The sequence below is a fragment of the Ostrinia furnacalis genome, unplaced genomic scaffold, assembly GCF_004193835.3.
Source record: "Ostrinia furnacalis isolate ACB-3 unplaced genomic scaffold, ASM419383v2 OfSCF5861, whole genome shotgun sequence".
Taxonomy (NCBI): Eukaryota; Metazoa; Arthropoda; class Insecta; order Lepidoptera; family Crambidae; genus Ostrinia; species Ostrinia furnacalis.
The window spans coordinates 361,010-388,410 of NW_021136100.1; the positions used below are offsets into that span (position 1 = coordinate 361,010).

Genomic DNA, 27,401 nt, shown 5'->3' on the forward strand with positions numbered 1-27,401 from the left:
TACCTTCGCGAAGTAAAACTTCTGTACGTAGTACTTATTATTATTCTGTGGTAGCACTGTTATTATTTAATTATGAAAGAAAATAAAAAATATGAGTATAATATTTTCTAATTATCTGTTTGACCGACAAATAATTGAATTTTTTTCATCTAGCTTATTGTATGTATTATTTACGTGGTGTATCGAGTCGTAGCCTGATATAAGGTGGCCTGGCGTGGCGTGGCGTGATGGGACGTGTCGTGACGTGGCGTGCCATGTCGTGTCGTGTCGTGGCGTGTCATGTCGTGTCGTGGCGTGTCGTGTCGTGACGTGTCATGTCGTGTCGTGACGTGTCATGCCATGTCGTGACGTGTCATGTCGTGTCGTGACGTGTCATGTTGTGTCGTGGCGTGTCATGTCGTGGCGTGTCATGTCCCGCTAGAGCGCGGTCTCAGAGGCGCGCGCGCGGCGGCGGGCGCGGTCGCGGCGACGGCTGCGAGGCGGCTCGCTCTGTAGGAAAAGTAAATCAACCTTATTTAATATAGAATAGAATAGAAAACTTTTTATTTGCATGAAAGGTATACAAGCAGGCAAGACATAGATTCAAGCAGAGAGATACCTAATGATGTTTCCTGGGTCAAAAAGCAAGAGTTTTAATTAGTCCGTCAGTTAACTTATCAAAAAATACTCTACACGTATTTTTCACTTTTTCAAACTAATGAAAATTTAAAGAGATAAAGCGCGCCAAAGTTCATAAGAAGAGGCCCGTGACGTCAATGCGTGCATAAAAGTGCCGCACGTTGTGACGTCGTGCGAAACTTCAACGCACCATAACTATGTAATTATTTGTTAGATTGACAAATAAAATATATGTGTCCAATATTTTTTGATATTAAACATGACGGACTAAAAAAATTTTTTTAGGAAACTAGCCTATTAACTGCTTGTGCCCCTCTGACAAAAAGGCACCCGCTCAGCGTACATCAAGACCGCCAGGGCTTTAATGACATTTACGCCCGTATTAACAAACATTACTATGGGGTCTCACACGAACAAATCAGAGCTCTATTCAACGCTGTGCGTTCGATTTGCTGCTTCACTTAAACAAGTATCGTTTGTGAATACGGGCGTTACTACACTAGAACTACGCAACGGATTTTGATGCGGTTTTTTAATGGATAGACTAATTCAAGAGGAAGATTTTTTTATATGTATAAACAAACATGCATATTATAGAAGAGAAAAGCCGAGAATTTCCATTGCAATCGTGCGAAGCCGGGGCGGACCGCTAGTTATAAATAAACAAATACAACGTGCTCTTTTTGATTTCCTGGAACTCTAGAGTATTAATAAGACCACTTCAAAGAATGGAATGGTATTACATTTTTTGTTAAATTCAACAATTTTTTTCGACTTATTTTTTCATACGAAATTATTTAAAAACTTAATTTTTCACTGAAATAATTCATAATTTACATACACTTATCAATAAAAAGTCTGCACAAGAAGACTACTATAATCTAAATCAACTAGGTATCTTCTAAATCTAGAATCCACAATATCTTCAAAAATATGCTTTTAAAAACACATATTCCTAAGACTCATTAACTAGTTTTTATTTATAGAATATACCCCTAAAATTTCCGGAAAACAAAAGGAGCACGTTGTATACTTAGACATTGTATTTCGGTCAGAAGTTACGCTATGGGTACCATCCATCACTCACCTTATAGTCCGGGTGGTCGTGGTGCGAATGGTGTGAGTGGTGCGAGTGAGGATTGGAACTGGTCCGGGCTTCGCGCGCCGCTAACATTTCCTGAAACACAATACCAACTCAAAGACTTAATAAAGCATCCCAGACTATGATGATAATGACTATTACAGTATAGTAGTATGTAATAGTAGTACATAAAAAAACTACTCGACGGATTTTAACGAGACTTGGTACAATTATTCTTCATACTCCTGGGCAGGTTATAGTATACTTAGGAATTCCCACGGGAACGGGAATTAGCGGGAAAATCCTTTTGTATGAAAAATCTAAACCACTTAAGTTAGACGCTTGAAATTTGGCATGCAGGTACCTTAGTAAACTCAAAGCTTAGTTACAACAGGATATTGCAAAATTCCCACGGGAACGGGAGTTAGCGGGAAAAAACATTTGTATGAAAAAATCTAAACCGCGTAAGATAGATGAAAGGGGTAAAACGGGATCCAAGCGTACGAAGTCGCGGGCGGCCGCTAGTTACTTAATAAAGGTATTAATTATATCAGCAATGGAAGTCTTATGGCTGAAATGATGATGATTAATATTGTCAGGAAATAAGTATCAATGTCTCACCTGCATCATAACAGCAGCTTCCATTTCAGCCATGCTGAAGGCTCCTGTGGTTGACTTCTGTATGTCTTCTTCGTCTATATCTACAAAAAGACAAATGTAATCATAAATTAAACATTTCTCAATCTATTAATCATCAATGTGAGTGCGTCACGGGCGTGTGAGTTTCCAATTGTTTTTGAGAGAGTATGGGTGCGAGTGAGAGCATACAAGGGTGTTTTAGAGCAGTGGTTCCCAAACTTATTTAGTCTACTGCCCACTTTGAGAATAAATTATTTTTTAGCGCCCCCCATTTTTGTAGTCAAGAGTCGAGCTCAGTCGATGTCTAAGAGTCCTCCTAGTAATGACGACTCCCAAGCCTCTACACTACGTCCCGATTTTTTTTCTGGGTCTCTTACCGCCCCCCTTTAAGCCTGCAGCGCCCACAAGGGGGCGTTATCGCCCACTTTGGGAAAGACTGTTTTAGAGCGTGCGAGTGTGATTTAGAGCATGGGAGTGAGTCTGAATGTGTTTTAGAGAGTGTGAGGATGTTTTAAAGCATGAGAGAGAGAGTCAAAACACAATCTCTGAGTGCTGTGTACATTTACCATGATAGAAGAACAGTCTCGACTGGTGCGTGGCTCATGACGACACTGTCTCCGTTCTAAGCAAATTGCAGCGTCGATGTTGTTATGTAGGTACTTTATAATTAATAATATTGCGATACGAGGGTATGCCTAAATGCTTTTAACAAGCTTGTATTTGTAATGAGAAGCCAGTCACCAAATATACGCCGTTAAGTTAACCTGAGTTTCATTCCAATATACATATAACAGATGTATTGTAAGTGTATGGGTGCGAGTGAGAGGCGTATGAGTGTTTTAAAAGCGTGAGAGATCGTAAGTGTGAGAAAGAGAGCATATGTGTCAGTATACCATGATATGAGAATAACCTCGGCTGGTGCGTGGCCCGCAGCGACACAGTCTCTGCTTTGAGTCGCGCACAGTGTTCCCTGAGGCGCGCCTCGTGCGCCGGCTTCCACATCGTGTCGGGCTCGCTCTCGGGGGACGAGTCAAGAGCGTGAGTGAGTCACAAGCGTAAATTAGTCACGAGCGTGTGAGCGAGTCACGAGGATGTGAGCGAGTCACGAGGGTATGAGAGATTGAGACGAGAGTGTGAGCGAGTCACGAGCGTGTGAGTGAGTGAGACGAGAGTGTGAGCGAGTCACGAGCGTGTGAGCGAGTGAGACGAGAGTGTGAGCGAGTCACGAGCGTGTGAGCGAGTGAGACGAGAGTGTGAGCGAGTCACGAGCGTGTGAGTGAGTGAGACGAGAGTGTGAGCGAGTCACGAGGGTGTGAGTGAGTGAGACGAGAGTGTGAGCGAGTCACGAGCGTGTGAGTAAGTCACGAACTCACGAGCGTGTGTGTATTTACCATGATACGAGAACAGCCTCGGCTGGTGCGTGGCCCGCAGCGACACTGTCTCTGCTTTGAGTCGCGCACAGTGTTCCCTGAGGCGCGCCTCGTGCGCCGGCTTCCACATCGTGTCGAGCTCGCTCTCGGGGGACGAGTCATGGGCTTCTAGGATCTCGGTGCCGTTGGTCCTGGAATTGGAATGGAAACTTAGCTAAACTTAATAACTTACATAACAAAATATATGTAAATTGTTTTTTGTAATACTGGGCCATTGGTGGTTTTATTTTAACCGCTTATTCAGGCGCTTATGCGCCTAATTGAAATTCAAATTTCCGAGACGCAAATACACCGCGAGACGTGTATTTGAGTATAACTGATAATGGAGTGGCATGGAAGTAGGTATGTGTCGTAACAAAAAAACATCCTTCTGGTCTTGTCTTGTCTGGTCAAGGTTGCGTTTGTGTGCCTGACCAGCGACCAGTCACTCAGTAAGTATATAAAATAGGAGATGACTAGTAGGGTAACTAGTAGCAGGTGACAAGTTAAACTAATTAAATTATGGCTGAATAGCTGGGCACAAGGTGACTAGTTATGCGTACGGACTAGTCAAACTAGTGGTGAATGAATATTAAATACTGACTGGTCTCGCGACAGCCAAGGTCCCGGCGAGAGCAGCGGGCGGCCGATGCAGGCGGAGCGCTGGGCCCCATCTAACTGCCGCAGCAGTTGCAGCGCCACTGATTCCGCTGCTTCACGCTGGGAACAAACGAATGTAGTTCTTATTACGTATAAACATAAAGACTTTTTTTCGAAACACTATGTCATTTCATGGAACACATTTGTGAGCCGCAGATATTATATGTAGCGCACGGATTCCGCTGCTTCGCGCTGGAAACAAGCGAATAGTTGTTATTGTGTGTAATGTAAAGACTTTTTTCGGAACACTATGTCATTTCATGGAATACATTTGTGTGGTAGTATAGTCTATCCATCAGTCTCTAATTTATCACTCACTTTATCTAACATACTCAGGGAGTCAAGAACATTTTAAATTGTTTAGCGATTGGTGATTGCGTTAAGATAATGCATTTCGCTACCTGGTGATGCGTAGCACCAATCTCTGTTGGCGGCCTCAAACTTCATGCACCGCAGGCGTGTAAGTTTACTGTTTGAAACCATCAAGCGTTTGGAGATGGCGTTAAAATATGCCTGGTGATGCGTAGTGCATCTGGAAGCGCTGGTAGTAGAACATCAAATTATTATTATGCTTTTAATATATAAATTTTAATGCACGGTCGGCGTGTGTCGGTGCATTAGATTTAGTATTAAGAATTAAAATGAAAAGTAATGTATAAACTAATAATAATTTCTCAAATGTTATAGTGTCATGCTTCTCAATCTGGACTGTTACTTAGCTTTATTATTAGTTTTTTTTTATAGAGATAACTTGGAATTGTCATTCTCACTAAAATGTCTCTGGGGTGGTGGCGTAGTGAGGCGGGTCGTTACATTCCCTCTAATATGGTCGAGTGAAGCGATGGCTGGTTCACTCGTCATGTCTGTGAACAGGCGCTGCTTTCGGGGACTGGTCAATCCAAGTTATTCAAATTTATGTATGCGAGTCATTTCTACTAGTATCTTAATATGTAAGTCTAGAAATTAGCACGTCACTACCTTGTTTAATATACCACGCAATCTTGTATACCCATGCTTATAAGATACACCATACAAGAATGCATGGTAAATTCAGTGAACTGCTCCTGAATCGAATGTACCTACTACTACTATTTCTATTTATTTATATTAACCGGCAGACAGTGGTGACTGAGTTTGTTGCGGCGCTTCTTCTCAGCACTTGCCAAATGTTGGTCTCGAAGCGCTGGTAGGGTAAAAAGATTATGAGACATGTAGAGGCTCCTTAAGAGCAAAATGACGATTTGTAAGAACTATTTATTAGTCCAAACAAATAAAGAAATTTTGACTTTGACTTTGACATTAGTCTATCTATAAGACCTTATCATGACTGCGTTAGAATAGTTGCATTTACCTGGTGGTGTGTGTGTAGAACTAGTTTCTGCCAACGCCAATAAAACGTTATAGGCTTCTAAAGCGCGATCAGCGGCTGCCAATGCAGCACAGACAGCGACTGCAGCGGCTTCAAGTTCCCCACAATACATAATTAGTCCACTATGATACAAATGAAGCGTTTGGTGATTGCGTTAAAACAATACAATATGTAATCCTACCTTATGATGCGTAGCGCTCGTTTCTGCCAATGATAAGTAGTGGTCTTGAGCTCGCCGCACGCAGCAGTCTATAGACATGTGGGTTAGACATAAGACTGTGGGTCGTCCGTCTATTTAGTATCTAACCTGATGGTGTGTAGAACTGGTTTCTGCTAGAGCAAGTAGCACATCATATGCTTCTAAAGCGCGATCAGCGGCTGCCAACGCAGCACCACACAGCGACTGCAGCGGCTTCAAGCTCCCCGCACGCGTGCAGCAAACGCCGCGCGGTGTCAATATAGTCATAATCAGTCTATGTTGAGTAACTTGAGCTCAATTGGTTAACCAGTCCATCGGACAAAAGCGACTCTTACAGTGGTACTAGTTTCTAAAATGAGTGAGCGTCTAGTTAGTGTTTTGTGTAGTCTAGTAGTGTGGGTCAGTGTGTCGCCGCATCAATAAGCACCTAGACACTAAAGTTTATATTGAAACAACCTAGCGTTTGGTGGATCGCGTTAAGACAATGTATTTCCCCACCTGATGATGCGTAGAGCTCGTCTCCGCAAGCGCTAACAACACGTCATATGCTTCCAACGCTCTATCAGCAGCAGCCAACGCAGCACAAACAGCTACTGCAGCAGCTTCAAGTTCCCCACACTACATAATTAGTCAGTCCACTATGATACAAATGGAGCGTTTAGTGATTGCGTTAAAGTAATTCGATATGCAATCCTACCTTGTGATTCGTAGCGCTCGTTTCTACCAATGATAATGTAGAGCATAAGTAGTGGTCTTGAGCTCGCCGCACGCAGCTGTCTATAGACTGTGGGTCAGACATAAGACTGTGGGTCGTCCGTCTATTTAGTATCTAACCTGATGGTGTGTAGAACTGGTTTCTGCCAATGCTAACAGCACATCATATGTTTCTAAAGCGCGATCGGCAGCAGCCAACGCAGCACACACAGCGACTGCAGCGGCTTCAAGTTCCCCACACTACATAATTAGTCAGTCCACTATGATACAAATGGTGCGTTTGGTGATCGCGTTAAAATAATACAATATGTAATCCTACCTGGTGATGCGTAGAGCTTGTTTCGGCGAGTGCCAATAACACATCATATGCCTCCAACGCCCTGTCAGCGGCTGCTAACGCAGCACAGACAGCAACAGCAGCGGCTTCAAGCTCCCCGTACGCGTGTAGTATAGTCGCCAGGCGATGTTAGCGGAGACTTTATTGGAGATAGTTCACTATGATATAATATGTAATTAGCGGAGACTTTATTGTAGATAGTTATGATTTATGATATAATATGTAGCGTTAAGTGATTGCGTTAAGATAATGCATTACGCTACCTGGTGATGTGTGGCGTTGGTTTCGGTTAGTGCTAATAGGACATCATAGGCGGTCATCTGAAGTTTGGTGATTGTGTTAAAACAGGATTACTAATGTTTGGCCAAAAAATGTTTCCCAAATTATCACATCGCAAACAACGTTTCGCAAATTTTCATTTGGCAAATTCTCATTTGGCAAAGCAACTTATTGCAAACTTTTAATTCGCAAATGTTTTTTTTGGCATATTATTGTTTATCAAATTATTGGTTGGCAAAGTATGGTTTGCCAAATGTTTCATTAGGCAAAAATATTTCACGATAAACTATTTACAAAATAATTTGATTGGTGCATAGAATGGTATACAAATTAGCTATTATTGTGGTTATTATTTTGCTTAGTGGGGAGTTAATATAAAATTTGTTCTACATTAATTTCCTTATTTCATTCTTTGTATCGAAATTTCCAAATGATTCATTAACAATAGAGGTGATTCTAGCGCTCGGCGGCCGCTGCCGCGGCACGCTTCGCTCGCCTTCGCGCATTAAGGGTCACTGTTCTAACCTAACCTAACCTACTATTTTCTGCAATACCTACTTTTTGCAACCATACTATTTTCTGCAATGTTTTACATAAAATTATTGTGAAAACCATGATAATGTGCCTTATGCTTTGATTTGTGGGTAACGGTGGGTAAGTAAGTATGTGAAGTGTCAATTTGACCAAACAAATTATTTGGGATATAATATTTGGCAACATAAAACATTTGCTAAATAAACATTTGCCAAGTAAAATTTGGCCAAATGATAATTTGACCAAATGAATTAGTTGCGAAAAGTACATTTGCTAAAAGTTCATTTGGGAAATGAAACTTTGGCGATAAGTTGTTTGCGAAGTGAAATTTGGCGAAAAGTAATTTGGCCAAACGGAAGGATACCGTTAAAACAGTTGCGTATCTAACCTGGTGGTGCGTAGAGCTCGTCTCCGCAAGTGCTAACAGAACATCATATGCTTCTAAAGCGCGATCAGCGGCTGCCAACGCAGCACACACAGCGACTGCAGCGGCTTCAAGCTCCTCGCACGCGTGTAGCAATCGTCGCACAGTATCAGCCTCCGCTATTTGTCAGTCCACTATGATACAAATGGAGCGTTTGGTGATCGCGTTAAAATAATACATACAATATGTAATCCTACCTGGTGATGCGTAGAGGAGCTCGTCTCTGCCAGAGCCAGTAACACATCATACGCTTCCAATGCCCTATCGGCAGCAGCCAACGCAGCACACACAGCGACTGCAGCGGCTTCAAGTTCCCCACACTACATAATTAGTCAGTCCACTATGATACAAATGGAGCGTTTGGTGATCGCGTTAAAATAATACAATATGTAATCCTACCTTATGATGCGTAGCGCTCGTTTCTGCCAATGATAAGTAGTGGTTTTGACGATGTTAGCGGAGACTTCATTATAGTTAGTCCACCATGATAATATGTAGCGTTAAGTGATTGCGTTAAGACAATGCATTACGCTACCTGGTGATGCGTGGCGTTGGTTTCGGTTAGTGCTAATAAGACATCCATCATAGGCGGTCATCTGAAGTTTGGTGATTGTGTTAAAACAGTTGCGTATCTAATAGGGCATGCAAAAACCGAGCGGTTTGGAAAAACCGGTTTTTTCGGTTTTTATTTTTAAAAACCGAACTAAACCGGTTTTTTCGGGTTTTTCGGGTTTTTCGGGTCGACTGTTTGTAAGTAAATAAAAATGCTGCAAATTATTATAAAAATAATTTTATTTCTTTTATATTCTAGTTTGACAAGATGAAGTTACATGTTCTGAACATAATATTGTGAGATCAATTGAATAGTTTAATTAAAAATCAAATATAAAGAGATCAACAATAGGATACTTCGCTCATTAGCAAAGCAAAACCTTTGGTCAGGACTTCTTGGCGGGAATCTGAAGCGTCATGTTAGCGGTTTTGTTTTATTTCCTCAAATTCGTGTGTGGGCGACTATTAATGTGTAATAATGGTGGATTATTAACCATTGAGTGTTCGTGAACGTCCATGGGTGTGGGCAAGTGAAGCAAAACAGTGCATCGTGATTCTTCTGGTTCTCTCAAGTTGTCCATAGGAGGTCTCAGTAAAGCACCACAACTTTACTGAGACTCAAAGGGTGGGAAAGGGTATCATCTATCATCCTTCATTATATCATTACTTGATCTCATTTTGTAACTCGTATCACTTATATACTGGAAAATGGCACAAATCAAGTCGACCTCGACGTGTATTGCCAACATCATCAAAAAAGAAGAAGAAAACGGAGTTAAAGAGTCTCTGAAGGACTTTCAGTATCGGTGTTCCACCCGCATTCAGAAGCTCCGATGTTATTCCGTCATCACCCGGTGCCTTGTTGTTCTTTAGCTGTTTGAGAGCCATCCTAATCTCGTATAGGCTGATGTCCGGGATATCTTCGGTATAGTGTCGAGTTAGCTTAGCTCTTGGATCTGAAGTTGAGCTATCAACGGGTTTGGTGACCGAGGTATATAGCTGTCCATAAAACCTCTCGATCTCACCCAGAACCTCGGCTTTTGTTGACGTTACACTACCGTCCGCCGTCGTTAGCTTCGTCAGCTGGCTTTGCCCAATAGAGTTGTCTCTTGCGAACACTTTGGAGCCTTGGTACCGCTTCCACATTGCATTACAATAATTGTTTTTATTGATATGACTAAAGAAGCGTGTTCTTGTATGAGTTATTAAATTATCTAAAATCGTAGAAGAAAAACCGAAAAAACCGAAAAACCCGGATTTATAACTGACAAAAACCGAGTTCTAAATTGTGTCGGTTATCCGGTTTTTTCGGTTATCCGGTTAACCGGTTTGCATGCCCTAGTATCTAACCTGGTGATGCGTAGAGCTCGTCTCCGCAAGTGCTAACAGAACATCATATGCTTCCAAAGCGCGATCAGCAGCAGCCAACGCAGCACACACAGCGACTGCAGCGGCTTCAAGCTCCCCGCACGCGTGTAGCAATCGTCGCCAGGCGATGTTAGCGGAGACTTTATTGTAGATAGTTATGATATAATATGTAGCGTTAAGTGATTGCGTTAAAACAATGCATTACGCTACCTGGTGATGCGTGGCGTTGGTTTCGGTTAGTGCTAATAAGACATCCATCATAGGCGGTCATCTGAAGTTTGGTGATTGTGTTAAAACAGTTGCGTATCTAACCTGGTGATGCGTAGAGCTCGTCTCCGCAAGTGCTAACAGAACATCATATGCTTCTAAAGCGCGATCAGCGGCTGCCAACGCAGCACACACAGCGACTGCAGCGGCTTCAAGCTCCCCGCACGCGTGTAGCAAACGTCGCGCGGTGTCAGCGGAGCGCGCGAGTGCGGCGCGTAAGACACGCTCTTCGGCTGCTGCGCGTAACCAACGCACGCGCCACACGCAGTCTGCAACGAGCGGTGATTAAATTAGAGTTTATGGACAATGCCGTGGAAATAAAACATAACTTGTTATAACTGAACATCAAGTTTCATAAGTGGACCGGACACTGTAACATTTATTACAGACAAATGATGGTCATTTTTTAAAGAATATTCCACCACGAATACCACGAAGTAAAATCAAATTACTAATAATCCCGTTATCCTTTCGTCCTACTAAACAAATGCGAAAATTTGGATGTCTGGATGTTTATTACACTTTCATGCAAAAACTACTGAACGGATTTTGTTAAAACTTTACAGTATTATTGTTTGTAACCCAGATTAACATATAGGCTATAATTTATGCCGATGTTTGACACTAAATTTTAAGCGGGTGAAGCCGCAGGCATACGCTGGTTTTACGAGTGGGCTCACCACAATAGTCGAGCGGCGGCGGGATTCGAACCCGCGTTCCTCGGATCGGAAGTAATGAAGATAGTGAGACGAAAGGATAATTGATGTGTTTTAGAATATCATTATCGAAGAATGAAAATGATAGTGCCTGAAAAAGCCTTAGATTTCATAATATTTTTAACAAAGAGTACGTGGAAGCTTGATTTAGGTAGAACAACGTGTCTAATCACGAAACCATTAGTTTTATTTTTTATTTTGTCTTATTTCACCTACATTCTACAAATCACAGCTGAACCAACTCACCGTCATTGGAGGCGGCTGCCAGAGCTTCACGCAAATCGGCTTGAGCGCACACGTCTAACGCCAAGCGTTCTGCCGCCTCCGCACACCACGCCTAGAAATAAAAGTGCCAATACAGTTGATTAAATTGTTTTAAACTTTCATGGTCACTAACATAATTAATTATTATTACTGACGGGATTGCTACCATGTACCTTAATTTTGTGTTTCCGATATTTCGGCACTGTTGCAAGCGCCATGGTCACGGAATAACTGAGGAAGCTTGCGGGTGAGACTTTATGGGCAAACATATCGGTCTATCTCACTATTCAGTTAATTAAAGTAGGTAAAATTGGGTAATTTACATGAGCAATGGCTGATTTTTCAATCGTCAGTTATCTTTTAACTAAATAATAAACTTGTCATTTTGACATATTTCCCATACTAAAACTGTAAATATGCCAAACTTATTCTTCAGACAAAAGTTATCCGGCTATTGAAAAATCAGCCCTAAATCTGAATCGTTAAAACTTAATTTATTTTACACTAGCGGCCGCCCGCGACTTCGTACGCGTAGATCCCGTTTTACCTCCTTAGGTGTGGTTTCGTAAAATCCTTTCTTAGCGGATGCCTACGTCATAACATCTACCTGCATGACAAATTTCAGCCCGATCCGTCCAGTGGTTTGGGCTGTGCGTTGATAGATCACTATTGCTGGATTTCTATATTCAATCCTAATCTAAATTGGACGGATTTGGATTGTCAACTGTCAAATTTTAATATGTTTTTGGCCAAAATATCTGCGGTTTTTGATGTTTTTGCATTTTTATATTGTTTATATGACTATTTAAACAATGTTAAAGTGTAAATGCTTCGAACATTTTGGAAATATAATCTAAGACTGAATTCAATTTGACAGTTGTAATCCGGATTTGGACAAGGATTGAATATAGGAAACGGGCGTATGTCAGTCAGTCAGTCAGTCACCTTTGAGTTATAACTATATTTAGATAACACCACGCCTGCAAGAAAAGAGCTACATTGGGGAAGCCTAAGTTCAGCAGTGGACGTCCTGTGGCTGAAATGATAATGATAATGATGATGATGATGATGAGGATAGTGCAGGTTATACTGTTTCCACTCACCTCCTCGGCACTGAGGTGTTGGTTGGAATCCGTCTCGTCAGTTTTTCGCAATCGCACCCGCGAAGCGACCTTCGCTTGCCGCGACTCACACCGCCCTGCAATATAATAGAATAAGGTCATTGCTGTAAATGTGTTGCTTTGATAGTCCTACATCGATAGACTAATGCCCGTTTTTACCACCAATCCCTAATTTATTTATTTATTTTATTTATTTATTTAAGGCTCACAAAACAAGTTACAGTCATATTCAGGCACCGATAATATTCCATAGATTAATCTAAACCGCAACTCTAAACATGTGTGCACAGAATGAATTGAAAATGATGAAATAAAGAGGGTAAGTAGTGTTAGTTTAACTTATTTTATGCTTAGTATTTAATGTTAATAAGTGTTATTAAAGTTTACAAAGGACAACTTAACTTTATACTCGTATTCAGGATATCTCTCCTGAATTTGGACAGCTTAGAACAGAATATGTCCAAAGAAGAGTGTTCAGTGACAGTGTCATTATAAAGTCTGCACATTCTGGCTATAGGGTTGTAAAAAGAGGTATTGTTTTTGTAGACTTGGAGCGAAAATAATTTTTTGGTAGGGTTTCGGGATTTGTAATGAATGTTAAAATTAAGAAGGGAAAGAAGATTTGGTGAATCAAGTTCAGAGTGCAAAATCTTGTGCAGACAGACCAGTTCAAGACATTCACGTCTGGAGGCCAGAGACGTCATTTTGAAGCGCTGTAGCCTTGCCCTGTATGACCTATATTCGCGACCCAAACCCAATCTGAAGCAAAGAATATTCAGAAACTTTCTTTGGACACCCTCAATTCGGTCCGAGTGAACATTATAGAATGGCGACCAGATTACACAACCATACTCCAAGATGCTTCTGATCAGTGAGTAGTACAGGCATATAAGGGTAGATTGGTTCTAATTTTTAAGTGACCCCTTTGAAAACAAAATTCCAAGGGATTGATGGTGAAAACGGGCATAAGCCTTTGTTTTGTCACCTGTCATCCGCACTGGAGGGAAGTCGAACCCTAACTTCGAACTCCTATGTTCTTCCGTTCTTCCGGAGATTCTTTTAGATATTGAATTAGATAAATTATTTTAAAGAATGCGCAAAATGATAAACTGGTCGAATTAATAATGTTTGCTAGTCATGGTTTAATGACCAATTACCTATTTCTGCTGATAGATTACATTTTCTGCTCACAAAAGCTTGAATATTATGCTAATAAAAAAAGTCATTTACTTATGCAAGTAGGCTTATAAAAAGCACTTTTAATCCTTTTAATATTACCTGGCTCGGCTGGCAACACCCTCGGCTCGCTGCCGCGCTCGCAGCTGTCGCCGGCCGACCAGCCGCGCGCGAACTGGCAACACCTGCAGACAACGCATACACATACAAGTTAACTGCGCACTGGTACGGACGGGGCGAGCGCAGGGAGGTGCGCAGTTAGCTTATCACACAGCGCCGCACTCCGCTGCGGTCCGCGTGATTTCATATAAAAAATCCCGCGCGCAGACGCGTTGTCAGTGTGTTGTGCTGTGCGTGTTTTCTATACAAACTGAGATACTTGCATACAATGATTAAATCTGTCGTCCCGCGTACCGCGGCGGAGCGCGGCGCAGTGTGATAATCGCCTTAGTTCGATGGGTTGTACAAATAATTAATTTTCTGCATATAGGCTTTAAATAAAGCGCTCTTAGAAGTCCAATGAAAAAAGGCCCTTTCCCAGGTTCTGTGGGATCGATCCCGTAAAACTGGTTTTGTATGTTCACACGGTAGTATCCCGTTTTTTCTTGATTAATTAAGAGTACACGTCTAAACTGAATACTGTTTTACTGGTCCAGTTTAATGACAAAACCGAATTCGAAATCTAAAGGACATGTGTACCCACTTACCATGAGTTTACGTTAGGTGTGCTCGTTAGCGAGTGCATCAAAAAAAATCATGAAGATTTTAGTTCTTAAAAGTAATCGCTCTAGGGACGCTGTACAGTTTATGTCATAATTTAATGTCATTTTTATCAGGGATGTTATGGATAGCCGTAACCGTAACCGAAACTTTCGGATATCCGAAATAAAAAAACATCCGTAACCATAACCGAAACCGGTATAATATTATTCCTATATCCGTAACCGTATCTATAACCGAAACTACATATCCATAACATCCCCAATTTTTATGCTCACCTGACGTAAACTCATGGTATAGAATTATAGGTGACCTACGCTAGTTTTTGATTTTTGCCACTTGACGTTTCAAAATCTTTGGACTTTAAGCACACGGTTGATGATAAGATGATGATGACTGCAGCGGCCTTACCTGGCAGTGCTGAGGCACAGTTCCGAGTCCCGCCCGGATAGATGCAGGCTGCCGCTCTCAGGCGCCGCCTCCGTTCGTTGTTCCGCCCTGGAAATACATAATTATGATAAAAATACTAGGCTGTTTTCTACCAGAGGAAACTAGCCAACATGCTGGGACATGTATAAGGCCCGGTTTCTACTAAAGCGGAGCGGAACAGAAAAGTGTGTTGAATAACCAATTACATCTGGGGGCACGGCAGTGCCCCCACCAAGTCGAGCAAAAAAGCGGCACGGCCGTACCATCCTTTTCTCGAAGCAATTCAGGCCATTTTCGACTGCCTGTAACTTCGTTGTGGATAAAACTAGAAGGCTGAATTTTCATTAGCTATGCAGGCATTGTAAAGACACGGTATATTTAAAATTTCATTCAATTTGAACCAGTAGTTTAAGAATTATAACGGGTCAAAGTTACTTAATTTTGTCACTCACTGACTCACTGAGACTGACTCACCGATCATCAAAATTCTAAGGCACTTCTAGCAGACCTAGAAGCTTCAAATTTGGAATATAAGTAGTGTTTGGTGTATGAATCAAGGAAAAACTAAAATATTTGGGGGCACGGTAGTGCAACCGCCAAGTCGAGTAAAATTTTTCAATTTCGGTCCAGTTTTCTAGATACATAACTGCTGTCTACAAAATACAAAAAGAAATGAGATCCCATCAAAAATTTACACGTGTTTTCATGCGATGGCCAAGTCAATATATTTATGTAAAACGTATTTATGTAATACCAAGTCCAGGCCAGGAAATCTTTATTTCTTGGCCTGGACTTGGTATTACATGGATCTCACAACTTTTTACCGTAGAACAACTGAGTTGCGAGACTTGGTTTTTTTGACAAGTATTGTTTTTGATGGGTTTCATTATTTCCGCTTCTCCGTTACGCGCCGCGCCGCCACTGCTGTTAAATTCAATAGAAAATTTGACGGCTGACACTTCTCCGCTCCGCTCCGCTTTGGTGGAAACCGGGCCTAAGTGCCTTGAAAAGGGCCTACATATTACAGACTGCGACTTCGTACGCGTGAAAATATTTTGAATAATATTCCCCGTTTTTGCAACATACGAGTATTTCTTTACTGCTCCTTTATTGGCTGTAGGGTGATGTTATAATATAGCCTAAAACCATCCTCGATAAATGGGCTATCCAACACAAAATTAAGTTTTCAAATCGGACCCGTAGTTTCCGAAATTTGATTAAAGTTAAAAAAAAAGCAAACTTATATTAGTATAGATCAGTCTTTCCCAAAGTGGGCGATAACGCCCCCCTGTGGGCGCTGCAGGCTTAAAGGGGGGCGGTAAGAGACCCAGAAAAAAATCGGGACGTTGTGTAGAGGCTTGGGAGGCGTCATCTACTAGGAGGACTCTTAGACACCGACCGAGCTCGACTCTTGACTACAAAAATGGGGGCGCTAAAAAATAATTTATTGTCAAAGTGGGCAGTAGACTACATAAGTTTGGGAACCGCTGGTATAGATGGATGTAAGGTATAAAAAAGCTGAGCTTTATAAAATAGTTCTCACCCGATTGGTATCTCCTGCGTGCTAGACTCGCTGGTATCATCAGGCAGCTGGTCCTGCTTCGGCTCCTGAGGAGTCGGCAGCTCCTCAGGACTCAGCATGGATGAGGAATCATTCTGTGAGGGTAAGGAAACTTAAACGTTGTGGACTATTCCCATTTCTCGTTCCCACCGCTGCAACTCCTGTGTAGCCAGGATTTGCAGCTTGACCGCCATAAAAACCCAACCAATGAAGGTTAAATTTGTCTCAAGCGGATAGTTAAACTGTCAAAAAACCGAAGAAATAATCAGAAGAACTAAGAAGTTGCCATGGAGGTAGGATGAACCTTTCTCCCAGGGTGAAAGGAGGCAGTGGGTCGGCTCTGCAATTTATGCTTCTGGATATGTCTCCTGGATATTCGTTTCAGACAAGTGACGTTCACTGCTGGACAAAGACCTCCCCCAAGGATTTCCACGACTGATCCTACGCTGTCCTGGATATAATTTATTTTAATTAATCGCAGATAGTCGACATCGTAAAAGCAGCAGGGAAGCGCTGGACGCAGGCCGCTACCAATCGATCAACATGGAAAGCATTGGGGGAGGCCAATGTTCAGCATTGGACGTCCTATGGCTGAAATGATGATGATGATGAATCGCAGATAGCAATGACACCAACTAGCCCGAGTTTTTGCGGCGCTTTATCATCAGCCACAGAACGTCCACTGCTGAACATAGGCCTCCCCCAATGATATCCAGTCCCCTGCATTCAGAGGGGGCTTCTTTAAATCTTATTCACAATGTCTAAGTCGTACTGACCTGTTCAGTCCGGGATCTGTCCGCATCGTTGTCGAGCTCGCCAGCCGGCTGCGTGGTCGACTCGCACTCATCTGCAATAAGAGAGAAAGAAACATTTTATATTCGGTCCATTCAACAGCTTAGTAAAACAATACGTAAATTGTCTGGACCAAAATGTTGGTAATTATATGAAAGCCACAGTTGGAAAGAGCGTCATCTCCTTGGTTGGTCAAACATAAATTTGTCACTACGTAAAAAAAAATGACTCGTCGCTTGCTCGCAGCTTAACTCCGTCCGTGTATGGAAAAACACAGTCATCTCCGCTCCGCATACGTTCTCTATTCCGCTATAATCTCCGCGTATATGGACATACACTTTACGAAACTCCCAATTACTCCTTCGCTTCACTGCAGTGGACCATACGCCCAGCCTTACGCTCGGCCAAAAAGGCTTTCCGCTTGGCATGGGACTATTCCCACCTCCCGTTCCCACCGCTGCAACTCCTGTGTAGCCAGGAAACCTAACCAATTAAGGTCAAGTTTGTCCCGGGGGAAAGTTAAACTGTCATTGGACCCGAAATGAAATTAATCAGAAGAACATAGGAGTTCGAAGTTAAGGTTCCGCTTGGCAGTGAAGCCAAGACCTCCATAACTACTCACCTGACAATTCTTCCTCGGGTATAGCCGCGGCGTGTTTGTCAGCGGCGCGCCGCCTCACCAGCTCCGCTATGACTCCATGCAGCTCCGCCAGCCTCGCGTCGTGGGCCCTGGCCGCTGATGCTCCGACGTGGACAAAGATGCCGCACTAGCGTTGTCGGTGTGTTGCGTCGTAACAACGTGATGATGTCAATGCATTGTCACAAGAGCGGTGCGATGTCGCAACGCATCGCCGCTTTGTGCATTGGTGAATCAGTCAATCTTTAACCAAGCAGCTGTCAAACATCTCTGAAAGACTGCGTGAGAGGCTCCAACCAACTCCGACGTTGTAGCAATGGTGAATCAGTCAGTCTTTGACCAAGCAGCTGTCACCTATGACATTCTAAAAAATACTGCGCTACGTTCACACCGAGGCTTTGTCAATATAAAATCTGTACAATATAACGGTCTTACCAGAGAGTTCCTCCTCGGGTATGGCCGCGGCGTGTTTGTCAGCGGCGCGCCGCCTCACCAGCTCCGCTATGACTCCATGCAGCTCCGCCAGCCTCGCGTCGTGGGCCCTAGCGGCCGTAGCTCCGCCGATATGCATACATAGAAAGATGCCATGCCCTACTCGCGATGCCAAAGCGCTGCGTCGTAACAGAGTATGATGTCAACGCATTGAGAGCCACAAGAGCGGCGCAATGTCGCAATGCAACGCCACTAAACCGAATCAGTCAGGCTATGAAGGAGCAGCTATCACTTAGGACATTCTAAAAATACTGCGCTCCGCTGCGTTGTCGCTCCGTCATCGCACCGCAGCATCCCTGGCTCTATAAGATACGTTCCGTCGCCGCACCTCGTTTTAACGCCCGTACAGCATCTCTGAAAGCCCGCGCGAAAGCGTCACGCTCAGCTCTGCAGTGAAACCAATAACTGTCTTACCTGACAATTCCTCCTCGGGTATGGCCGCGGCGTGTTTGTCAGCGGCGCGCCGCCTCACCAGCTCCGCTATGACGCCATGCAGCTCCGCTAGCCTCGCGTCGTGGGCTCTAGCGGCCGTGGCCGCGCGCTGTCGCTCCGCTGACAATGCTCGAGCTAGCGCGTCACGCTCCGCCCGCAGTGAAGCCACGTCCTCTCGGCCGCTGCTGTGCGTTAGCACCTGGAAAGAAATGATAGGGGTTATTTTTATCATGAACATTTGGTCTTTAGTGTCCACTCCAGAAGGGATCTCTAATCTAAATCTAAATATATAAAAGGAGAAACTGACTGACTGACTGACAGATCAACGCACAGCCTAAACGGCTAAACGTAGGCACTTGAAATTTGGAAGGGACGTAGCTTAGGTACCGTAGAGGTGCACTAAGAAAGGAATTCCCGAAATTCCCACGGGAACGGGAATTAGCGGGAAAAACGGGATTCACGCGTACGAAGTCGCGGGCGGCCGCTAGTTGAATTATAGAGGCAAATGGAGGATTTGGTCTACACTCGCCACACTGGCCAGACGGGTTGGGAGGCTTTAAGTGACCATATTTCTCCCTTAGACATCCACTGTTTTCTCGACCTATGAGTAACTACATGTTGTACGAATGTGTGATATCGCCAAGATGATGAAGAAAAATATTTTTCTTTCTTATTTTTAGCCAATCAATCCCCATGTGGTCGCATTATGACCGCGTAACAATTGATGTATTATTTATTTGTGCCTTGCTTTGCGGGGTTAATGCCCGTTTTCACCATCGATCCCTATTTTTTAAGTGACCCCTATAACACATAACAGGAATTTAGTTTTCACATGGGTCACTTAAAAAAATAATTAGGGATTGATGGTGAAAACAGGCATAAGACTCGAGTAAATAGGAATTTATTGAGCACATGGGCTCTATACAGTGTGAGTCACGTTAAAGTGTACATATGAAAATAGATGAAACTAGACCTATTTTTATCGACAAAAAAGTGGTCAAAATTTTTTTGCGATTTTTTTTTAATTTTTTATAGAATTTTTTTTCTTCCAATTACTTATTGTAAAGAAAACGTAATAACTTTTAAACTAAGCAGTATATCCTGATAAAATAAAAACAATAATAATGCTAAATAACAGGCGATACTAAAAAAATACATACAATACACAAATAATGCCAACAAATAATAAAAAATGATACTTTTTGAAAAAAATCTGCTTAAAATTCGTGTTTTTTTAGTTATTTGATAAATTTCTCCAAAAAATGCCCCTATAATAGGTGGTTTTTATTGTTTTGTATTATTCTCTATTGTATTACCTTTATAAAACCAAAAATTGCATGTCTCTATCCCTATCACAACATTTGCTATGATCGTTCGAACCAAGCCTCTCCGGGCGCGCCATTCAACGCTTCGTTAACAACGAAACTGAAAATGGCTCTAGATTTGTAATTTTGATAAAGACAAGTTAGATTTCAAGTAAAAACAAAAGATTTCGAAGTAAAATAAGCATTTTAGTTAAAATTAAAATTGTCCCTACCTGTAGAGGAGAATAATGTTGTGGTAGGCCTTTGTTCAAACTATCATAGCAAATGTTGTGATAGGGATAGAGACATGCAATTTTTGGTTTTACAAAGGTAATACGATAGAGAATAATACACAACAATAAAAACCACCTGTTATAGGGGCATTTTTTGGAGAAATTTATCAAATAACCAAAAAAACACGAATTTTTAAGCAGATTTTTTTCAAAAAGTATCATTTTTTATTACTTGTTGGCATTTTTTGTGCATTGTATGTATTTTTTTAGTATCGCCTGTTATTTAGCATTATTACAGTTTTTATTTTATCAGGATATACCGCTTAGTTTAAAAGTTATTACGTTTTCTTTACAATAAGTAATTGAAAGAAAAAAATTCTATAAAAAATAAAAAAAAAAAACTCAAAAATTTTTTGACCTCTTTTTTGTCGATAAAAATAGGTCTAGTTTCATCTATTTTCATATGTACACTTTAACGTGACTCACACTGTATGTATTCACAATCAGATTTTACAAAAACACTTCAGTTAAAATCAGACATACATACACCAAAATCTAGCTCTAAGACATACCAGCTCGCTCATTCCATTCTGCCCAGGCAGCGGCGGAGCAGTCACCGGCCTGAGGCTGGAGTACCTCCACGAAGACTCCCTCGAGATCTCCTCGTCAGCCACATTCGGGCAGCAGAGATACCAGCTCCTGCTTCTCCTGACCCCTGGAGAAGAATCCAGCTGAGTCAACGGCAGCCTTCCCACAACTTCCAACTCCGCCAATAACGGTTCCTTCTCCTTTGGTTCTGGCATGGGAAAAGTCCCAGCTGTGGAATATGTTTCTTCCAACTTCCTCGTGTTTTCGGGGGTGGAGTATTCGGGAAGACTCCACTGCCGTCTGTCGCGGAATGGAGGGACTTCTCTGATGGCACCATCGTTGATGACCTCATTGGATTCTACGTATTCGCTGAGGTCGTTCGGGTTTTGGGTTTCTTCTTGAGGTATCGGCTCTGGAGAAGTTTTGTTCTTCTTGAGTCTTTCAAGGTCTGCGTAGTAATAGGCGGTGGAGCGCGGCGGCTCCCCGCTTTGTGTCCTGGTGCCAGCCAGGGTGTCCGTTTTCATAGCATGCTTGGAGAGTAATATGGCTAGTTCGATAGTGAATGCTTGGAGCTTGTTGCTACATTCTTGTAGTTGTCACTGGGTTCCTGAGTTATATGAACTTTGAAGAGTGGATTCGAGCAATAAGGATATGGTCATTTTTATACATCTACCTCCTAGATTGTAAAGAGAAAAGTTTCGTCGATTTCAATGCGAAAAGCGTACAAAAACCGTCAAAGATACTCTGGCATATCAAACTGTTGAGTGTTAAAATCGATCTTATTTTGAGAATAATAAACGCAATACTATAAAAGTGTTACTTCTGATGAGCTAATAACATTGTCATTCATTCTAACTCCAAGTCAATATTGCGAAATGCACTACACAAGGAAAATACAGCAATAAAATCGATTCTTTGTTCAATAGAGCATGGCAATTGGCAGACAAAATGTCTGGGACAATAGACTTGTGGACGTCTACGTTCGCGGACAATTCGCGGATCCACCGGACTAATTAGTTGTTCAACAACTGGAAATAAACAGGCGTAGACTAGGTCAGTAATAGAAGCCACAATATAGAGAGATATTTGTGTTGGGGTGTATTTGTTACGGGTCTATTCCCACCTCTCGTTCCCACCGCTGCAACTCCTGTGTAGCCAGGATCTACAGCTTACCGCCAATAACCCAATCAGTGAAGGTCAAGTTTGTTTCGGGGAAAAGTTGAACTGTCATTGGACTCGCAACGAAATTAATCAGAAGAACATTATGGTACGTTTCAGGTGTTTAAACTGTGATCCTAGTTTAAAAAGGAGCTCACATAATTATCAAGTGTTATTATATGATGTCTTCGTCCAGTTCATTTAGTCTCCACTGCAGAACCACCCTCTCTAATTTTCCCGAGGCAAATGGAGGATTTCACGCTCCTTAGACCATATTTTGTACCTTAGTTATTCGCCTTTACGACATCCACAGAAAGGGTGGGATACACTCCGCCGTAACCAATAATATGCTAGCACAGATCGTTTCATCCACGAAGACGCGCCCCAGCAATGTTTGGTCTCGGTTGCGCGGGGAGCGGGGAGTTTGATCCGAGCAATCCGAGCGTCATTATTGTAGTGCGTGTGCACTCATGGATGATTTAGCGTGTACCGATAACACTCAAACATTAGCGGAAGAATGTGGGACGCATCTTCGTAGATGAAACGATCTATAGTCCCCATCCCAATATAATGTGATGTAAAGCCTGGTCCGTGAGCACGTAGAATTTTGTCCAATGACCCCAAGCTACCCATCATTATCGCTCGCGCGTAATTATATTGCTGTCGCGACTGTGCTGACTCATTGGACAAAATTCTACGTGCTCACGGACCAGGCTTTAGAAAGAAGTCGTTTGGATAATGGTGGTGGTAAACCTTGGAATTGTTTAACGGTGTCAACTGCCCCATTAAGGTAAGGTTGCAGCATCTATCTCCAACTTTGTCTACCCACTAATTAAGACCGGCCTTCTGCCCGTGAAATGGCTTAATTATTTACCATCGCTCCGGCAATAGTTTCGCGTAATTACCGTATTTTTTGGTCATTTGCGTTGGAATGGAAATGAACTGCACAGTCATGTGATTTTGTGTTGTGGCAGCCATTTTGGTAATCGTCAAAAGGTAATGATTAAAAGTCAGATTCACCGGTAAAATTGTTACGAGTAAGTTAGCTGACACATAAAATTTAAAATTGACACATTCCCTCGGGACAAACTTGACCTTGTTGGGTTATTGGCGGCCAAGCTGTAGATCCTGGCTACACAGGAGTTGCAGCGGTGGGAACGAGAGGTGGGAATAGTCCCGTGACCCGAAACTGTGTAACTTGTCCCTGTTAACCCCTCGTGGTAAGATAAATGCTTGTGACCAATGATATTATATCTTGTGACGATTACGAGTGGGTTCATCACACACAATAGTCCAGCGGCGGAGTTCGAACTCGCGTTCCTACTATTCGGCAAGTCCGACACCGGCTATTTTCACTTTAAATATCGCTTCAAATCATGGTTTTAAGTCTCTAAAGAAAATAATCACCAGTAATTAAGTAGTGTTTACATGAAAACTACAACTTAGTCAAGTTAACTGCGCACCTCGCTGAAATGAGGGCTATCGTTTTAGCGCTCACCAGTTAGCGCCACTGTAGAGTAAGGTCCTGTCACTTGCTAGTAGCGAAGACAGTGGCACCAACTGGTGAGCGCGAAAGTGGTAGGAGGACTATCGCATTTGCACTCATCAAGATGGCGCCACTGTAGAGTAAGGTCCTGTCAATCGCCAGGGGTGCCAACTGTTAAGTATAATAGCCCTCATTGGACTCCCTCGCACTCACCCGCACATCTCTCCGCCTTAGCCCCGCAGCGTTGTACCAGTACATCTAACATGAACAACTTTCGTCTTCGAATCGTTTGCGTATTCGACAAAATTCGATTCTCAACCTTCGAATTCAACGATAACGTGACAATTTTGATTCTCAAAATAAGTTTCGTGCAACCATTTCTCATACTAAGTTCACTTTAAGACACGTTCACAAGGGCGCTGTTGTAGTTTTCGTACTAAATCTTTTGATCGCGATTTATACTCAAACGATTCGAACTCGAAAGTTTTTCGTGCTTGCCGTACAGAGCCTCGATGTGACGCCACGACCGCCATTTGCGCAGTAACCTCGACCGGGTGTATTTTAGTTAGGTACTAAGGTCAACTGAAATTGACCCTTATGACAAAGCAACAGTTTATTGGTTATTTTTATCACCCTATTATGAGTCTGCCACATTTACAAGGCGAGACAACGAACTTTGTGGCAATTGATTCGCCCCGACACACATGAGTCAACAGTTTTATTAATATGGGCACATTACCAATTGTTGAACAGCCAGCCCATTTCAATTGACACGATAAGCATTAATTTCCTGCTTCCCAGACAAAGAGCAACATGGAAAGCATTGGGGGAAGCCTATATTCAGCAGTGGACGTCCTATGGCTGAGATGATGATGATGAGACAAAGTTAGCGTCCACATTGTAGTGGAGAGAAGTCGAACCTTAACTTCGAACTCCTGTGTTCTTCTGATTAATTTCGTTGCGGGTCCAATGACAGTTTGATTTCCCCCGGGACAAACTTGGCCTTCACTGGTTGGGTGACGGTCAAGCTGTAGATCCTGGCTAAACAGGAGTTGCAGCGGCGGCACTGACCTCTATACACACTGGACTGGGTGCTGTCGTAATATTTTTGTGCCTATTTGATGTTCGCCATTTGGCGCTGTAAGCCATACTGTAGGCAGATACGAGTGTCCATGGAACTAAATTTGTGATTTTCTTTCTCGCTTACTCCTATATTACTCCATATAATGTACGACTCGGGACACTCGTAGTGGCGCTTCAAATTGGCACACAATATTACCTGTCATTTGTATGAGACAGCCTGTGTTAAGGCTGGTTTTAGAATCGCGCTGACCGCTCGCTGATCGTCGGCGCTGACAGATCAATGTATGTCATTGAAGGTAACGTTCCTGAGTGACGCTGGTCGCTCGGCGCCGACGCTTCATACATTTCGGCTGTCAGCGCTGACGGTCAGCGTGACTCTAAAACCCGCCTAAAGGTCAGTGAGCGGTGGAAACGAGAAGTGGGAATAGCCCCGTGGTCTGATGAGCTGTTGATTACACACGGGCTGTGTCGAGGCGAAGGTTGACCTAATTGCTTAGAGCCACATTGGAGCCCATAAGTACACGAGGGACGTTTAGGCTTTATTTAGCGGGGCTCAATCACAATGTAAATCGATCGAAAAAGTTCTTTACATGATATTACAACCTTGTTCTGTTATTTTCAGGCTTTTATGAGTTAATATAGGTATGTAAATTGAATCACACAATTCACACATCATCATCGTGGTTTTTTTTAAATCTGAGTAGCATTGATTGCTCACCAAAATTTATTTTTTGCAAATAGGCTTTTAAAAAGCGCTTTTACACGTTCCAGTGTTAACCTTGTCACTGCTTTGGGGGACCATAAATGGGCCAGTGCTGAGAAGAAATAGCGCAAGAAACTCTTGTGACTATAGTCAGCCTCTTTTTCAAGGGTTTACAAAGTTTCTATTTATTGTAGTTACAAAAAAAATATGCGAGCTTGGCAGTTATAAATAATCTTTACAGAGCAGATAATATTTAACACGAGACATAAGAAAAAACTTGCTGTTCCATCTTTTAGGTTGCATAAAATAGGTAATTCATTCTTGGGGAAATGTATTACCATATTTAACAAAATACCACACAACCTTGTCGAATTAACAATAAACAAATTTAAGATACATATAAAAAATACCCTTATGTCCAAAGGGTACTACAAGGTTCGAGACTATATTGATGACAAGGATGCGTGGTCAGTTCAGTCTGCACATATTTGATGTACTCGAATTTGGTTATTCCTACCGTTAGATAATTCCTGGCAATTAGTGGTGACTGAGTTTGTTCCGGCGTTTCTTCTCAGCACTTGCCATATGTTTGTCTCGAAGCGCTGGTAGGGCCCAAAAGATAAGGAGACATGTAAAGTGCCCCATAAGGGCTAACTTTTCTTTTTTTATCATTTTCTATAATAATGAAGAACGGTCACGCCCCATACAAAAAAAACCCAGACCCGACAGAAACGAGACATACCTCAGTTTTTTTGTCATGTCTTAATTAGTTAAATTATATATTTTTTATATTCGAAATCTATGTATAACACCAAAATATTACCCTTTGTTTTTGTTCAGGCGTTATACAAAAACTAATACAAAATGCCTATTTATTACCAAAATTGGTAAATGTATGTACCTAAATGTCTATTACAGCTGCTATGGAATGTATCTAGGTGACCTGGAGATACAGCCGGATTATACAGGGTGGAAACGAGAAGTTACAAAATCCAAAAATTCTATGTTATCAGCTTCTATAATCTGTTACCTATTATTTGGTATCATTTGAAAGAGCTCGTGAAGCACTTTCAGAATCAGTAACTAGTTTTTCGATATCTTGTATAGTTTAGAAATAATCGAGTGAGATCACTTATCGTTCCATATGTATAACCACCCTGTATAATCCGGNGTTTCCACCCTGTATAATCCGGCTGTATCTCCAGGTCACCTAGATACATTCCATAGCAGCTGTAATAGACATTTAGGTACATACATTTACCAATTTTGGCGATAAATAGGCATTTTGTATTAGTTTTTGTATAACGCCTGAACAAAAACAAAGGGTAATATTTTGGTGTTATACATAGATTTCGAATATAAAAAATATATAATTTAACTAATTAAGACATGACAAAAAACTGAGGTATGTCTCGTTTCTGTCGGGCCTGGGTCACAGATGACCGTTCTTCTTTGACGTTCATAAGTGCCACTTGTGGTCTAAACTGAATAAATACTTTTGATTTTTTTTTTTGATTTTCATTTCAGAACTTTTTCTACTTTGGTGTCCCTGGAATTTGGAATCCACCTGGAAAAACTGGACAATGGACTATGACTCAAATTCTCTGTTTAGCCTACATGTTAACTGGTAGAGAATGCCACATTAAAATTGCTTTTTGTACACTTTTTTGTGCGTTAAAGATTTTATATAAATAAACAGGGGGGTATTTTGCTGGATAAAGAGTGAATAAAGAGGTCAACAGTCATAACTATGATAATTAAGGAAAATACAACTGTCTAGGCAAGGGAATATAATTACCATACTATTTTGTTCCTTATGACTTTTGTGCTAAGGTTCGCGATAGAACTGAATTTACTAGATAGGTTTAAGGAAATAGTACAGGAAAATGCTTGCGGTAACCCAAGCTGACTGCAGTCATTGTATGTAGAACTATTAGCAATTTTTATTATGCTTATAAGTACCATCAATCAAACCGTTTGTCAAAACTAATACAGTAAGGGGGCGTCCATTAATTACGTGAATTTACGTGAGATGCTTTTGGCGATTTTTGGGACA

General features: G+C 42.0%; 1 protein-coding gene across 1 annotated transcript; it reads right to left on the minus strand.

The window, feature by feature from the left end:
- Positions 1 to 341: 341 nt before the first annotated feature.
- Positions 342 to 21,624, minus strand: LOC114361666 (uncharacterized). The gene is made up of 14 exons (XM_028316789.1): positions 20,900 to 21,624; positions 18,773 to 18,989; positions 17,214 to 17,284; positions 16,420 to 16,532; positions 14,859 to 14,945; positions 13,830 to 13,912; positions 12,534 to 12,628; positions 11,413 to 11,503; positions 10,496 to 10,719; positions 4,352 to 4,467; positions 3,730 to 3,899; positions 2,321 to 2,400; positions 1,706 to 1,795; positions 342 to 489 (listed from the first exon to the last, which is right to left on the minus strand). Exons 1-14 carry the CDS (start codon positions 21,437 to 21,439, stop codon positions 418 to 420), a joined length of 2,049 nt encoding a protein of 682 aa, XP_028172590.1. The 5' UTR covers positions 21,440 to 21,624; the 3' UTR covers positions 342 to 417.
- Positions 21,625 to 27,401: the final 5,777 nt, after the last annotated feature.

What these genes read in the sequence shown, in the direction of transcription:
- LOC114361666 (XM_028316789.1), bottom strand. Translation starts at nt 21,439, where the DNA reads ATGAAAACGGACACCCTGGCTGGCACCAGGACACAAAGCGGGGAGCCG. An exon ending in CTGTGCCTCAGCACTGCCAG is followed by an intron (nt 13,913 to 14,858) that starts GTAAGGCCGCTG and finishes CGTTGTCTGCAG; the next exon opens with GTGTTGCCAGTTCGCGCGCG. An exon ending in GAGGCTGTTCTCGTATCATG is followed by an intron (nt 2,401 to 3,729) that starts GTAAATACACAC and finishes GTCTTTTTGTAG; the next exon opens with ATATAGACGAAGAAGACATA.